We start from the raw sequence: 17546 nt of genomic DNA on the forward strand, positions 1-17546 counted from the left end.
ATGAGTAGTAAATGTCACCTAATCCTCTCTCATAACCCAGTTGAGGTAGTTGGATCACATATATATTTGGGAGTCACTTTCAGTGCTCGTTTAGGTAAATTCTCGATGACCCAGGCAACCAAAGATAGGGTAACGAGAGGGTATGCATCCCTCTCACTCTTAGAGAGACAATGCCACCATGCATACTTTCAAGAGCCACAGACTAAGGGATGACTCTTCGACTCATTAGTGACCCCTTCCCTCATGTATGCATCAGTAGTATGGGCTCCACGTCTACCATCTTTCATGTGGACACAATTAGAGAGACCGAGAGACCTTTGGTGACGATGTTATCACGTCAACTCCGAAGCAAATAGACAGTACCACATGGCATTATTAGAGCAGAGTTCAGTTTGCCCCCATATTAGTAGAAGCACTTTTCCAAGTGGTAGTTTTTATTCATCTGATACATAGCCAACCACAAGATAGGATATCCCGTCGAGCTTTTGAGGCATCTCAATCCCTATATGCGTTTGGAGACACTAGTTCTTGGTATAACACCGTAGTGAGTTGGTTACTTGCAAATGGTATAGACATTAATAACTTACCTCCCCTTAAGTACAACCATGGGACTGACCAAACTCTAATATCTCATGAAGACCGTAATAAAGTGATACGCCAAGAAATATGGCAAATTTACACTTGTTATAAATGGATCACCCCTCGAGAGCCACTCCCATCTAAAATGTTGTACTATATAAGGAACACTTCTTGCACATCTCTAAGTTAGGTTTTATTACACGACCAAAATATCTAGATACATTCTTATCAAATGCACTAAGGCTGGCCATTAGACAACTTAGGATATCATCTCACCAACTTGAGATTGTGAATGGTCGTGCTAATAGAGTTCTTAGAGAGGATGAGTATCACTTTACATGCAAGTATCCAACTTATACCGAGATAAGGGCGAAATACCAAGACATACTAGGACCCTCTCCCACCCTCTCCAGACTATTAGATACCCCAGATATAAAGAGACTAGGTAGGTATATCTTAGAGCTAAAACAACATAGGGAGAATAAACTACAAAGTGTTAACCATAACCCTTTTAGTATGCACCAACATGTAACTAATGTAATTTTTCAGGAACAAGGGGAGACGATGAATGTGGACACACCAACACCACTCGGCCTCTCTCTTGATGAAGCATAAATGCAAAGAACAACCAAACGCCCGTGGATGTTGGGTCTCAAAGTTCCTCGATGTGGAGTAGAAACGATTAAGAAGATAAGGGAACGTGAGCTGCGCGCCGCCAAGAAGATATGGTTGGGATACCTTTTTACATTGGAACCACGGGCCACATCCACATCGAAACCCTTTGACGTCCCATTTCTTTTCGAGAGACATGGATGGAAATGAAAGTCGGCCTAGTATAAAGCCATTTCCTTACATGACATGTTTTTTTACTAGAACTCTTTAGCTATTTTTTATTTTTACTTTCGATGAATGGGTAAATATACATACACCATGTTCGATGTAAACCAATTGTCTCATGGGCCAATTTTGGTCTTAGAAGACGTTAATATATCTTTCTTTCTACCGATACATGCATATACATACGTACATACTGATACATACATACATACATACATACATATATACTGATACATACATACATACATACATACTGATACATACATACATACATACATACTGATACATACATACATACATACATACATACTGATACATACATACATACATACATACATACATACATACATACTGATACATACATATACATACATACTGATACATACATACATACATACATACATACATACATACATATACATACATACTGATACATACATACATACATACATACATATACATACATACATATTCATACATACATACATACATACTGAGATGAGAGGAATTGCTAGCTGTTCTGTCTACTTTCTTTGCGTGCACCGCTCAGAGAGGAGCTCCTCATCCATCCATCCATCCATCCATCACACACTCACACACACACACACACACACACACACAGACAACAGAGAGAAGAGACAGACACAGAAAGCAGACAGAGACAGAGAGAAGAAATTCCATTAGAGGAGAGACAGACAGGCACACAGACAGACAGACAGACAGAGGGTTTCTCTTGTTGATTTTCCTGTCGTTTTAGGAATTTCTCATGTTGATTTTCCTGTCGTTTTAGGAATTTCTCTTGTCGATTTTCCTGTCGTTTTAGGAATTTCTTTAAGCTCCCTCAATTCTGCTGATTTCTCCGCCTCTTCCTTTTAGGGTTTCTCTAATTGCTCTGTAATTTCTGGTTTTCTTAGGGTTTTTTTTTTTTCTCAGGTTCCTCTGTTATGTCGCTTCCTTTTCCTTTGTAGAGCATCCCTTGTTGAGTTTTTCGGCCTCTATTTTTTAGGGTTTTCTGATGAGCTTTTGCTTGCTACAGCCCAGCATTGCTTGAAGGATTTGCTCCTATTGCCTTTTATTTTATCCCTTTTTTTAGCTTCTCTCTCTCTCTCTCAATCTGCAGATTTGTGTGTATAATGTTCGTTTCTTAGGTTTCTTTGCGTTTCATCCCCGTTTCAGGGGTTCTCAGGATTTTCTATGGAATTCAAGCCTTTCAAGGTTTGCTTCCCTGTGATACGATCCTTTATTAGGGTCTTCTCTGTTGCTTGTTAGGGTTGCGAATTCAAACTCTATCAGGGTTTTTCTGTGAGTTCATGCCTTTTTATGTTCTCTCTAATTTCATGCCTTTTTGGGAGTTTGCTCTGTGATCTCATGCCTTCTTAGGTTCTCCTCTGTGACCCGCTCTGCCTTTTGGAGTTCTCTCTCTGTGTTTCTTTGTGATTGATACCTTTTAAGCTTTCTCTGTTATGCACAGTTAGGGTTTCTGAGGGTGCCATGGAACCTCGCCCCTTTGTTCGAGTCTCAGTCAGAGCGCTGGCACTTCGTCTCTCTCAACCTCCCAAGTCTGACACAGGATCCTTCCATAGCTCATCATCATCATCAACCTCAACATTATCATCAACATTAACAGCAGCATCAGCATCATCTTCATTATCATCTCCTTCATCTCCTTCATCTTATTTCTGCAAAGTCAAACTATCCAATTTTGAGTCACAAACAGTAGCTAACGTACCTCTCATTTCTTCTTCTTCTTCTGAGAATCACAGTATTACCCAAGCTAGTTTCTATCTAGATGAGCCTACGTTGACGAAGCTTTTCTCTAAAACCTCATCCAATTTATTCTCTAAATCACCTCATCTTACAATCACGGTTTATGGTACCACTCCTTCTTCTTCTTCGTCTTCTTCATCTTCTTCTATTGTTTCACCTTGCTATGGAAACTCTGTTAAGTTCAAATACTCAGAGAAAGTCATAGGAAGCTTTCTTCTTCCTGTCACGTTAGAGCAACTATCAAACCCTAAGGAAGGAAATTTTCTTCATAATGGATGGGTAAAGCTTCATGGAAATAAGAATAGATTTTCATCTTTGTTATCACCATCACCATCTTTGTCATCGGAGATCCATTTCAGTGTGAAAGTAGAACTTGATCCGAGATATATTTTTCAGTTTGATGGGCAGCCAGAGCTTAACCCGCAGATTGTTCAGATTCAAGGGAAGGTTAGACAACCCATATTCAGTTGCAAGTTCACCTGTGATCGAAGCTTCCGATCGAGGTGAGAAAAGACAATCGTTTTTTTCTTATTCTCTACATCAGAGTTTTAGTTCATGTCTTAAATTAGTTGGTTGTCATCACTTTTTTGCGATCAATTACCCTAGACATGGTTATCTATATTTCATTTTGATGTAAGATTAATACAGGTAGTTAGGTTTGAAGGGAGGTTCATATCCATGGGCATGGCATAATGATTCAATCATAATTGGTTCTGATTAATTATTCCACTTCTTATGAGATTAACAATAGAGTAGGGTGGTTCTAGGGCAGCTTCAATGGATTAAATTAATGTGTAAGTAATACAATTCTAGTTGGTTTTGATGGACAACGTTTCATGTGATTGAACCAGTAATGTGGCTGTTAAGCTCCCGGAAATTATCAGGCATATAAGTAGTAGGTTGTAATTTCTTCTTGATAGAGTAATTATGTGTTTGATTACTTCTAGGAAAGGTTCAATCCCGTTCCATGACTTGATTGATCAATTTTGATGGCAAACTTCTACTTATCTATGGCCATACATTTGTCAAGATTAATGCAGTTTTTATTTATATCTAAGGAAGTTTCAAGCCCTGGCTAAGGCCATTGTACGATTGATCAACTTTTGCTATTTTGAGCCTTTCATTATGAATATTGTACTGTAGGGGGGATTATACTGTAGAGTAGGGGGGCTTCACTCCATCCATGTCTACTACCTGTCAGATATTATTTAAAAACTAAATATTTCATCGTGGAGATTTAATGTCAAGGGTTACTTAACATTTAATAACATGGTTAGCTCTAAGTGCGATAGCTGGATTCCATAGATATGAAACAATTAATTCAAATTTCAATCGAATTAACTAGTGCAGCAATTTCTTAGTATGAGAATCGTACACATAAGCATTACTAATTAGCTTTTTGAAGAGTTGCAATCCCAATCACTGATGCATCATTTACTTAAAAAGAATTTGTAATCCCTTCATATCCACAGATCTTCTCAACTGGATGGAAGCTATGGTTGGGAATCAAGCAAGGACAAGAAAGAGAGGAAGGGATGGCTAGTATTGATATACGACCTCTCGGGCTCACCAGTGGCGGCGGCATCAATGGTAACTCCGTTTGTTCCCTCAACTGGAACCAACTCGGTTAGCCGGTCGAACCCTGGGGCCTGGTTGATCATGAAGGCAGGGCCCCGAGGCGGAGATAGTTGGATGCCGTGGGGAAGACTGGAGGCGTGGAGAGAAAGAGGAGGGCTAGGATCCAAGTTCCAACTATTGGCCACAGAAGGAGGGGGCTTCAATAACTGGGGGATGCTCGTGTCGGAGAGCGTGATTCACACTCACAAAGGAGGGGAGTTCCTCATAGATACTTTCAAGCTCAAGCCCGAGACCCCATGCTCGGCCTCGCCTGTTGATAGCCCCCAGAGTAGTGGGGACTTCCATTTTAGCTTCGGGAATACTCTGGCGATCGACGGGGGGGGATTTGTGATGAGTGCGAACGTGGAAGGGGAGGGGAGGAAGAGCCGGCCCCCTCATGTGGAGCTCGCCATGCGGCATGTCAATGATACCGAGGATGCGGCTGTATTCATGGCGCTTGCTGCGGCTGTGGATCTCAGTGTCGATGCATGCCTTCCCTTTAGCAAGAAGCTCGGGAAGAACTTTGCTGTCGATTCTGAATGAACACACGACACCAAGAAGTTAAAATGGAAGGGAAGGACTTTGTGTTGTTAAAACCCGCAAGTGACAAGACTCTTTCAAGCCAAGATGGAGGGGGGTTTGTGGGGCGATCACTAGTTAAATACTATAATTTGTTACCGGTTTTGTGATTTTTAGCTTTTTGGTTGTAGAGGAGGTATAGCTTGTGTTATTGGAGGTAAGAAGTGCCTTCTATTAACTTGATTTGGATTAAATTTTTCCCCCACCAAATTGTATCATATACTTGTCTTGAAGGTCTCTTAAAAAAAGGAAAGGGGAGCTTGAGACAAAGTGTGTACACTCAGCTGCACAGCGCAGCACATTGTTTTTCTGGTATTGTAAACATTATCTTGGTATTATTAATGGAGTGGAGTGTTTGTGATTCATGAAGTGTATTGTATAGTTTTCATGGTATTATTTGTTGATAATTCATAAACAAATAATACCATGAAAGGATGGGGGGGGAAGAGAGGATGGGGTGTATTAAACATATCTTTGTGGTTGTGAATAATTGGAGGTACCATAGTTTTCGAAGGCCAGTCAGTTGATCCATTAATATTGTCTTCTTATCTACCAATTGGCTACCCATTTTGTGCCTAGGGAGAGGAAACCTTGTCACTTTTATTTTCATTGGCTATTTGTGTCCCCAGGGGACTGAGGAGGAAAAGTGAGGGAAAGAGGCAAGAGGAGAGACTAGGAAAACTTCCTAGATTTTGTGGTGATGTAGAGACTGAAAAGGAAGTAAGGGTATCCATCCTGTTTGGATGATGTTTCTATTTGAAAAAAATGAAGAAATTGTGATTGATTCATTAACCTTCAAACCATTTTTATCGTTGAGGTCACAATGGTTCTAGATTCATTTGTTCGCAACAACAAATCACAGACACGATTTGTTGTTTCCTTTGCTTGGCAAAGAATACTATGGGGCCATTTCTATGTTGTCTCCTTGTGCTCCATGCATTGAGATACAAACCCATTGGTCGAGCTCATTTGTTTTTATTTTGTGTATACATTGCCTTAATGAAGACGATGTTAATAAATGAACGCTCGTGGCTGAGGTGGCAAAAGAATCAAAAGGATCTTTTTCTTCTAATTGATCCCGCCATCTCCGTATGGTGAAAGAAAACATTGCATTTTGTTTCCATTGGTTATTTATGTAGAGAGAGGAGGCAGAGACGGTGCAAAGGTACGAGTGATTGCTTGTTTACGTAGAGACAGAAAAGGGCAAGGAGAGACGCGTAATAGTACATACGTAATTTCGTACTCATGTTGTGAAATGGAAAACATGTTTCCAATTGAAAAAGATCGAGAAGTTATGACCTTTTTGCCTTTGTGGGTACCATTTTATCTTTAACTCTACCCACCAAAAATGTGCTCATCCCCACGTGTGAAGTTCTCCATGTGTCTTTGAAGCCCATGCATTGAGATAGCCACCATTTCACAAATGAATCCTTCTTGTTTGATTTTGCACATTCATTTCTACATCACATAGTTGTTGTTGAGACATCCCATTGATACAAATCAACATGTAAATGTGAAAGTATATCCTCACACAAGCAAAATAATAGATTTGGGGTTTTGTAACTCATTCTCAGTTTTAAAGAGAGCATGGATGCTATTTAGTGAAGATGAAGCATCACATGAAGCCAATGAATCATTCCCGTTCATTGAAGTACCATAATGGGTTTCTTGACTACTCCTAGGAGGGTATGGAGCGTCAATTATTATTGTTTTTTGGGGGTGTGGTTTGCTTAAACACTAGACAATGTTTCTTTGTACAATTGACCTTAAAGTAATTGTTATATCCTGCCAATCATGTTTTGAGGATTCTTTTTGTCTCGTATTATACATCCATCAATGATATACATCGTAATAGCTACACGGTGAAATTAATATTTATTTTCTCTACAAAAGGAAATAATGTAGGAAATGTAGATAAAATCTCCCTAAAATGTTTAATACTTATTTCAAACTTTAGGTTGAGACTAGCATTAACAAAATGACACACTATTGACACTCTATTAAAGGGAAAAATCAAAGGAGGATCTTTAAGACTTATTTAATCAATCAAAGGTTACGTCATAATTGCTTAGTTTGATCTAATCAGCTTCCTCTGATTAAGTTGCATATAACCTAGTTAGGCTGCGTTAATAATGAAAAGTCCACTTAAATAGCTCTTTACTTTTACTCTTGTAGTATCACTTGTTCTAAATTTAAGAAAAGGATCACTAGTTAGGGCAACGAATGGATGGACTACTATTACCTATTGTTTTGTGAGAGATAAAAGGGTTATTAAACATCTCAACTAAAGTTTATTTGAGGAATGGCATTGGCAAAAAAAAAAATATTTACAAAATTGATAATTCTCTTCCCAATACCAATGTTGAGTGAGTGGGAGGACAAAATCCCACTCGAATCTAACATTTGTTTGTCAAAACTATCTCTAAAACATTTTAGTCTTGACACTTGATTGACTTAAGTTTGGACGCACATTCTTCTTCCTTCACAAGAGCCATACCGGCATCATAATATATCTACTTTTATAAATCCTTATATTCTTCTCTTCCTCAGTCTTTCATGCATGAGCATGTCTATTAGGCAGAGCTTTGACAAATAGTGTAGGCAAAAAGTGAGCTTAGTCAAAGGTCGCCAATTTTGTAAGAAGAATGTGGAGACGTTCATAATTGAATGGTAGTGCATATCTTGCGGAGGTAATGTGTAACGCAAAAAAAGAGCACAAAGAGACTCAAGTCATCTAGCTAGAGATCGTGGTTGTTGAGAAAGAGATTTTTGCATCCATTGAGTGGTACACTTTCCTAGTAAAAAGCATGTTGATAACATGTTCATTAGTGAATTGTGATTAATTCTCTAAAAATATAGATCCACTCTACCTATGGATGTTTGATTCAAATGATCAACTACCAAAGTTTGTAGCTCCAAAGAGAGCTAGTTGCACTTGGACTCATGTAGTATAGGGGTAAATAGTTGTTGATTAGGTGTGCTGAGGTCGATTCAAACCACATGAGAAGTAGGTAAAGAATAGTTGTTTGAATGGGTTGTGATCAAGTAATGAACACCTCGACCTTATTACGCACAATTGATCACTACTTAAAACACGTGGTGGTAAGTACATGGTAGATATTACTTAATAAATTAAGAAATATATGGAGGTAGTGCATATACAATTATGCTCTATTATGAAATCTACATTGAGGAGAGGAGATGATTACTATGGCAGAGAGTCGGAAATAACTCTCAACTACTTCCTCTGGAGAACTAAGCTACTAAGGCAATGCATTAACTGAAGGTTATGTCCACTCAACCTCGAGTTTATATAGGAAAAGGAGGAAAAGGTTACATTGATGGTCATGACTCATCAGTATCACCCATGAAGGAAATAACTTTTTCTTACTTATAAAGCGGCCATGAATGTACTTACACTAAATTGGCTTACCATTTCATAGGTAATTGGATATGCATTTAAAACATGAGACCAACTCCATATTCCCAATTTATCCCTTCTCTGTGGAACATCTACTTGTGCATTCCTTCCATAATCCCACTCAATTTTCTTTTCTTGATGGTATTCCCTGCTTGAATGCTTTGCATTAGTTGTTTTTATTCTCTTCCAACATAGGCCCTTCATGATCACACTCCATTCATATTGACTCCTCTGATCTACATGGCAAACTACTTCATACTTGGTTATGTTGAGAGGACAACAAGACACTCAACTACTTCTTGCTAATTCAATAAATAATGTGGATGCTCGAAAGAAATGGAAATTTGGAAGTAGACCTTAAGTTCCCCAGATCTCTAGCGTAGGCAAGATCACAAGTATTCAATTGTAGTTGTCCCTAGATGAAACGTGATGCCATATTCGACCATATCCCCTCCTCAAAATACCTTAAGAGTGTGCATCCTAACTTTCCAATGACTCTTCTCTAGACTAATTATGGTGTTGTGTCATGCATGCATATATAAGAAAGAGATTTCAAACCGAAGACCCCCTTCCACTCCCATCCTTCTGCATTTTGACGTAGAGGATAACATTTGCTAGACTCTTCTTAAATCTTGGGAGGTTGTTGGTGCTTGTTTTAGCCACAATTAGAGCTTTCCACAAACCTCTAGACATTGATTGAAATTGGTAACGTGAACCCCCATCACCCACTAGTGGGTGCATCTGCTACAGGGTATGTGTGACTTACATGCATAATATATGTACATATAACATTGCTTAGTGAAGAGTCAAGGGTCAAGGGTCAAGAGGAATGGGCATGTGAGGATGATGATATTGATGAAATTAGGGAGGGGAGAGAGAGACACCAATAGATATAGATGGATGGATGTATTTTTGCCCCTAACTTTGGCATTTTCGATGTTATTGGGAATCTAGTTGTATGCCTCAAGTTATAAGGTTAGTCTCATTAAATTAGTTCCAAAGATGGCATCAACTAAGTCATTTCAGTAATAAGTTAACTAACCTATTCCTTTGACTAGGGGTTGTATAAAGTACTTACAAAGGTCTTGGCAAATAGATTACAAAAGTATTTGCCAAAAGTTTATACACCCAACTCTATATTTTCTTTATGGGTGGGAATATATTACATAACGTGTCAAATGTTCAAATGGGCATGGATTATGCAATACAATACATATTCTTTGTAGGTAGGAATATATTGCATAATGTGTTGAATGTTCGAATGGAAATGGATCATGAAAGACATATTGATTAGGAATAGATTATGGTGTAGTTAGATTTGGAGAAAGCTTATGATAAATTATTATGACAATGTTTCTAGGTTAATGCATGCAACCATCTAACAATGGTCAAGTGTTTGGGGGGGGGGGGGGGGGGGGGGGGGTTACAATATTATGCTTATCTCCACATATGATAACTCGTAGATTTTCGTTATTGCAAGACATGTTCACACTCACAACCATGGATATCTATTGTCCAACATTTCGTTGATAAGGAGAGTGTAAACATGGGAGTACAACGATTAAGGTGTCGCGATGGCAATTACTCCATGGAAATATTCCACTTAAAGTTCCTTTTCCTTGTAAGTGTTCATCACTTGGTTGTCTCATGGCATAAAATGCTCTAGGCTAACACCATGTGATTGGTTGCTTTGCATTAAAGGGAGAAAGATAGATTAATAGATAAATAGAGACATAGTCTTTTTTTAGGTCAGTTGGTAAGGTTGGCCAATGGAAACCACGACTCACGAGGTCATGGGCTCAACCCCTACATAAAACTTACAAGTAGGGTAAGGTAATCACGATAAAAAAGTTAAAAGAGAAAGAATGAAAGAAAGATATATTAACGTCTTTTAAGATAGAGAGAGAGAGAGAAAGAAAGATATATTAACGTCTTCTAAGACCAGAATTGGCCCATGAGACAAATGGTGTACAACAAAAATGGGGTATTTACGCATTCATCTAAAGTAAAAATAAAAAGATATATCAACGTCTTTCTAAAAGGCCATATGTTTTTGGGCCATGAGACAATTGGTTTACAACAAAATGAAAATAGGGTGTTTACCCAAAATCATCAAAAATAAAATAAAATGTGATTTGATAGATAATGTAGTTAGGAGAGATGTTGTTTATGATAATAAAATGTGATTGACAGATAGTTAGGAGGAGCAAATTACGATATTTTGGAGAGTTCAGAAGAAGAATTCGTCCTTTCTTTCACCATGTTCTCCATCTCTGCATCATCTTCTGCTGCTGTGGGTGGCAGTGGTCATCACCATCACCATCATCTACAGAAATTCCATCCCCATCCCCATCCCCATATCCAACAACAGCAGCAGCAGCAGAGACAGCTCCTCAACCTGCAGCAACACCTTCTCATTCATCAACCCATTCTGCAACAGCAAGCTGCCCTTTACCATCCTGCCCAAATATCTCTCATCTCTCAGGTTTCTACCTCATTCCATTCCATGACTGGTCCTCTTTATTGACATACATAGATAACCCAAAACAATTTGTTTGTTTTTTTTATTTAGTTTTCTATAACATAATGTGGATAGTATTTATGTATATACACATCCATAACTACATCCATACCAACATACATGCCTCTATAGATAGCTCCAAATCTCTTTTATTTACTTTGCTATAACATAATGTGGGTAGTATCTATGTGCATGCGTACATAGATCCATACACACGTCGATATAACTTTTATGGTGCTATAACATTCATATATGTACATATATATATAGATACATAAATAAATGTTACTCACAAACATTTCTCTCATTTTGTAGTTGTACATCTTTTTATGCCAATGGCCTCATGGAGTACTCACTCGTACAATGTCTAGTGTGACATGGCTGAGGCACTCGGATATAAATGGAAGTGGGTTTTAAATGTACAGCCACATATAACCTAGTATTAGCTAGAATCTGTCTAAATTCTATTTATGCTTTGTGTGAACAAAGACACTAGAATATTAATTGAATTTAGGGGTCAATGTATAGCCACATTGTGAACCTGGGAAAACTAGGAGTGGTTCAGGGTCAATGTGTGCTATGTGTGGGAAAACTAAGTGGATATCGATGGAATTTAGGTCAATACATAGCCATGTTCATCTAAGACATCTTGGTATGTATCCTATGTGCTATCATATTGAATGGCATGGAGTAAATATTGGCATACTTTTCTCTCAATGCTCATATCTATAATGTCGATCTTTATGTTCTACATGTGAGGCTGGAGAGCTCTCAAATTACCACTCCCTCTGCCACATCTTGAAACTAATGCAAACTTCTTATTAATGGCAAGCATATGTATGTAGACTTTTGATATGCCACACAAATAAGTTCAGCGGCAGTGCAGGGCACTTCTGAAAAATGTATCAAATTGAAAGGCTCCTTGGTGATAAATTATGATAAATTGAATGATTATGATTTATAATGATAAGGTTGATGTAATGGGGCCATGAATTATGAAGGTTATACTTACATAAGAAATACTGAACAAGGGACTTGGTTCAGCCTTTGTGTAGGGATTGCTGATTCTATTAAGGAATATTGAGCCTACCTTGCGATTTTTCAATGCCTACCTAGATTCAATGTTAAGAGTCATCTCTATGATGAGACTTTAATCCATATCGTTGGAAATATATTTGTACATTTATGCTTTTGATACCTATGTAGATTTGAACATAATCTCATTTGAAATCCATATAGCTCTATGAAAGGTATTTCACCATTTTTGTGGTAGATTTTATAATTAAATCCAATTATCTTTCATTTGCAAGAGCACAAACTTACTTATATTACTTTGATAAGAGTTTGTGCACTTTTTATATGCATTAATAGCACTACGAATTCTGTGTTGCATATTCAGATCAGATTGTCTTTTTTCTTTTGTTTCTTTTTGCAGATAGAGTCTGTCCCAAGTGGAAATTTACTACCTGGCTTTGATTCTGCTTCCTCTTGTAGCCTGTGAGTTGACAGAAGTCTGACTATTGCCTTACTTTGCCACTTACGAGTCATCTAATGTTGAGCTTCGCTGCACTATAAATATGACTCCTTTAGTTTAGTGCTCCATCATTCATTGGTTTACTGTTTTGTAGAAAGCTTGATTGGAATCTTTATATATGTTTATTTGTATGTGTGTGTGTGTGTGAACAATGTAAATTTCACTACTTGCTGTTCTTGATACTATAATGATGTTTAATGCAGCTATGTGGGCAATATTCATAAGAAAGTAACTGTAACACTTTTGGCAGAGGTCTTCGCTACTATTGGCCCTCTTTTTGGTTGCAAACTCATCAAAAGGAACAAGGTATGAACATAGTTCTTGAGAACAGTCAATTTATCAATTCTACCCAATCCAATGTTGTGGGTCATTAAGTTTACCTGTTAAAAACTATCATAATGAACAATATGATGCATTAAAAGAAAAACCACCCTTATCCCTTACATTAGATGGGTCTGTTGCTAAATCGTTATGATGTATTCTTCTTGTAGGGGGGTTTTGAATACCATTTCTTTTTTGGACTTCTTTCCATACCTTGTTAACAATGCTTTTAGTGTTTCCACTTGGATACACAATGTTCTAAACTCTTATCAGCTGTACTGAGCAGATTTCCTGTACTTGCAGTCATCGTATGGATTTGTAGACTATTTGGATAATCGTACAGCAGCAGCTGCCATTTTGACACTGAATGGAAAACAGATGTAAAAATAATCAAATCATGCCAATCTTTTGCATTTTATCATAGCATTATTTGCATTTATGCTTTTCTTTGTCCTTTATCGTATGTACAGGTTTAAACAACCTATCAAGGTTAATTGGGCTTATACGAGTAAGGAAAGAGAAGCTACAACAGGTATTAATGATTTCAAATTTTACCCATTCCATTGTGGTTGAAAGCAGTCCTGCCCATGCTGTTCGAGGTTGCATGTAAGAACATGAATCCTTTTTTGTGTCTGAAAGTAGTAGTTCTAGTCACATCATGCTAGTCTTGGTTTCTACTATTACCATAATCCTTGAAGCAACCTTTACTTATTTGTTTATCTTAACATTTTAAGTCTCATATTCATTCATGATTTCTTTAACAATGGCAGTATTGGACTTGCAGGTTATTGTTATGATATCTTTGTTGGTAATCTTAGTTCAACGATAACTGATGCTGCACTCTTTGCCAACTTTAGCATCTATCCAAGTTGCTTGTAAGCTCTCTGTCTCTTGCATGCACTCTCTCTCCCCGACGGATTAAGTAGTATGTTTGTCCTTTTCCTTGGCAGTTGGGAATTGAATGCTGTGCTATGCTGTCTCACGCTCTCTCAAATTAGGATTTACCAGTTGTGATAGAGGCAAATACGTAACAGTTAAATGCCTAATGACCTTATGGCTGGGTCTTTTGCTTGTATTTTGCGATAGTCGTGTGATTAAAGGATATCCAAATATGTTGGTTTATGTTATAACACCGATGTTTTCCAGACAGTCATCCTTGAGTTTATGGCCATAGTAGATGGCATCACAGTGGTTTGTTATGACTGTTCATCTCAACCACCTTGATACTTAGGCTATTACATGTGTTGTTATAATTTGATACAGGCCACGTGGAGATTCTGATGGGCCCTTATGTAAAGTTGGTATAAACCATGTTTAACAAGAAGGAAAATGAGTTTTTGGGATTACTGAATGACAATGATCTTTAATCAACTCTTTTGATATTTAGACAAGCACATGTTATGTGGGATCCGCGAAGTGGACGTTCAAAGGGGTTCGGTTTTGTTTCTTTTGGGGATCAGCAGGTAATGGCAACAATATTGAAGGGTTCAGTCATGTTGTAGTAAAATTCAACTTCTGATTTCACACTATCGTTTATTTACATTGTTTCTTCCCAGGACGCGGAGAGAGCTATTCGTGAGATGACAGGTATGTCTCATCTATATATATTCAATCTGATCTGTATGCATACTAGAGTTTAGTGAATAATATGTTTTTGTATCTGTTTAATCAGGAAAGTGTCTTGGCAGTAGAGTAATTCGCTGCAATTGGGCAACGAAGAGTGAAGAAATTATAAGCCAGAATTTAAAATCAACTGATGTTTTGACTATCCCTGATCCAAATTCTGACATAAGTGTTTCAAGTGATGCTGAAAAATGTTCTGAATGGTAATACTCTCTTCATTAGAAAAGCTCAGAAATGGTTTATCTTGTTGTAGCTAATGTTGGTGAATTCATTATGCCCTTGCTGGATAAATTGTGGTGTTAAGACACCCACATGGCCATGATGCAGTGGGTGATGTTTACATGCTGAACCATGGGAAACTACCCCTTACTCATTGTGGGGACCATCAGATTGGAACCTTGGGGTTTATAAGTGTGCGTCAAGATGATTGAATCAATGAGATGTTTGTGTTATGAATGTCTCCGGTGATTTGGACCATGGGCTTGACACCAGACCAAGTGAAAAAAACATACTCAATACGAAAAATGTTTAGGCATGGTCCTTCAGAAGAAGAATAGTGGGTTGTGAGAGGGAATCTAATTTAGAAGTTTTTGCATATGATGATGAATTGAATGCACCTCGTAGGGCTTAGAGGTATATAATGTTTTCCTACTTTGTTTCCATGAAAATTGTGAACCTTAATGCAATGTATGTCTTTTCTGTGCTAAAAACGGAATCACCTAGTATTAAACCTCTGTTTAACAACAGTATTCCTGATGTATCTGGAAACATATTTAGAAATGGATGCAAACTCACTCATGTTGATTGTCTTTATATGCAGAAGGTGATAACTCCATATGAATGAAATGAGGATCTATACAAAAAATCAAAGAACTCCTTTGAAAAGCCCACTCAGTTGGAATGAGATGAAATAGGCAGCGTGCTTGGACCATGTTCCGCAAATTGGTGGATATCGTACATAGAATTATGCACAAGAAGCATTTACCATTTGTATTTTACCCACATTGGTTGCTATAGTGATATAAGTTTATCATTTCCACTGAGAAATGGTAATGTAACATAGTTGAGCTGTATTGTAATATAGGCCATTTTGCCCTGCTTCTATTGAAATATTAATTAATGTCTCTCTCTCTCTCTCATGGCATTATTTACAGGTTACCCTTAAGAATCGGAAAAATCTGCAAATGACAATGCATCAACAACTTACATATCTTGGAGTTGGATCATAGACATTGAAAACATTGTTATGTAATCCTATACTCAAATTACAATGAAATCCCCTTTGCAATGTGTATAAAAGTGATCTTTATTGATGTTCATTCATCTATATGTAGGATGTTGCCTTTCAGGTTGGATTAAAATGTAAAATTGTCATTCTTTCACCACTTCAAGGCTTTTGTAATGTGAGTATGATATTATGTTGTTCATGTAGAAATTGAAAAGGACAGGTAAGTTTGAAAGGCTAATTCCACCAATGCACATTAGAGTGAAAGTTGGGGTTGGGCTGGTTGACTGGCTTCATTGTACCTCTTTACGAGGATGCTTACACTAGGCAAATCAAACATGGATATGAGACCACATATAGTGTGATGTCCACACACGCGCGCACACACACACACACACACACACAGTCTCTCTCTCTCTCTCTCTCTCTCTCTCTCTATTTATTCATTAATAGCAAACGGTAGATAATGTCTCACAGTGCATCCCTTGGTGGTTTGTATATGTGCTCACCCTTAGGCCTCATGTTAGGGGAAATGAACTCGGATAGATTGGTTACAACATAGTGTAGAATGGCTAACCTCTTGAATGTTAACTACAACGAGATCTAGGGAGAGTATATAGGGTTTGGTTCAGCTTATTGCCAATGGCCTTCAAAGGGTTGTTTCCTCTAATGACCACAACAAACATTCTTCAAAGTACAATTCTTTCCTCCTATAAATAAACAATCATTTCAAAATAGGAGCAAACTCTTATTCTAATTAGTGTAGTCACAAATTTGGTTAGTGTAGAAAAGGGGAAAGTTTTGCATTGTACGTGAAAGGAGTCTTTTGAAAAAATTACGCATACAATTCAAAAATGATCTTACAACTCTTAAGGATTATTGTATTCCTTCATCAATATCTCTACTTTCAAGAATTAGAAGGTCACAATCTTGTTGCATTCTCTTATTTGAAATATGGATTTGAGTTTTATGATTAGGCAAACACATTTTTTATTCGATATAAATTGATTAAACCTTAGTTTCAGTTTATTGGAGTGGGTACTATTGTCTAAATTTGGTGGGTTCATGGATTTATTTATTTCTATTACTCGAATGCAAAAAAAGAATGAAAACAAATAAGTAAAACAATGACTTTATTGCCCAATGAGAATAGGTCGTTTCAAGTGCAAACCTCACTATTATACTAGACCAAACCAATAGATTGTGTATGTCATCATATTGAGAACATATAAATTTGTTTGCATTAGTTGATTACGTATGGATTGCCCTAATTTCCAAGAGCAATGTGCAAAGATCACATATAGAAAATGTAGGGTCTTCTTCAACCTAATGCAAATGGGCCATAAGGAATAATTGAAGCCTTATATAATATAGGATACCTAGATTTTAAACATCTTCCTATCAATGTAATATGATCGAACCTTATTCTCAATGAGCACTTTTGTGTATGTCTATCGTTGCACGATGAATCTAACCTTCATAAGTATCACACACACTACTTGAAGGATTTATGATACAATCA

General features: G+C 37.5%; 2 protein-coding genes across 2 annotated transcripts; both read left to right on the forward strand.

The window, feature by feature from the left end:
* Positions 1-2392: 2392 nt before the first annotated feature.
* Positions 2393-5742, forward strand: LOC147861399 (uncharacterized). The gene is made up of 2 exons (XM_087322377.1): positions 2393-3686; positions 4656-5742. Exons 1-2 carry the CDS (start codon positions 2908-2910, stop codon positions 5341-5343), a joined length of 1467 nt encoding a protein of 488 aa, XP_087178503.1. The 5' UTR covers positions 2393-2907; the 3' UTR covers positions 5344-5742.
* A 5293-nt stretch (positions 5743-11035) lies between these two features.
* On the forward strand, positions 11036-15923 carry LOC147861400 (oligouridylate-binding protein 1-like). Its single transcript, XM_087322949.1, has 10 exons — positions 11036-11285; positions 12757-12818; positions 13059-13161; positions 13480-13556; positions 13647-13708; positions 13961-14051; positions 14564-14639; positions 14733-14763; positions 14849-15002; positions 15620-15923. Coding segments are annotated over exons 1-10 (882 nt in total). The 5' UTR covers positions 11036-11060; the 3' UTR covers positions 15621-15923.
* The last annotated feature ends 1623 nt before the right edge of the window (positions 15924-17546 follow it).

This window comes from Azolla caroliniana, unplaced genomic scaffold (assembly GCF_043228905.1).
Source record: "Azolla caroliniana isolate FFs.n. ecotype wild unplaced genomic scaffold, voAzoCaro1.0.p SCAF_7, whole genome shotgun sequence".
In the NCBI taxonomy this organism is placed as follows: Eukaryota; Viridiplantae; Streptophyta; class Polypodiopsida; order Salviniales; family Salviniaceae; genus Azolla; species Azolla caroliniana.

Bases quoted from the DNA above. Each gene is read 5' to 3' on its own strand.
- LOC147861399 (XM_087322377.1), top strand. From the start codon at position 2,908: ATGGAACCTCGCCCCTTTGTTCGAGTCTCAGTCAGAGCGCTGGCACTT. The intron at 3,687-4,655 runs GTGAGAAAAGAC...TCATATCCACAG, and splicing joins GATCGAAGCTTCCGATCGAG to ATCTTCTCAACTGGATGGAA.
- LOC147861400 (XM_087322949.1), top strand. From the start codon at position 11,061: ATGTTCTCCATCTCTGCATCATCTTCTGCTGCTGTGGGTGGCAGTGGT. The intron at 11,286-12,756 runs GTTTCTACCTCA...TTCTTTTTGCAG, and splicing joins AAATATCTCTCATCTCTCAG to ATAGAGTCTGTCCCAAGTGG. The intron at 13,162-13,479 runs GTATGAACATAG...CTGTACTTGCAG, and splicing joins AACTCATCAAAAGGAACAAG to TCATCGTATGGATTTGTAGA.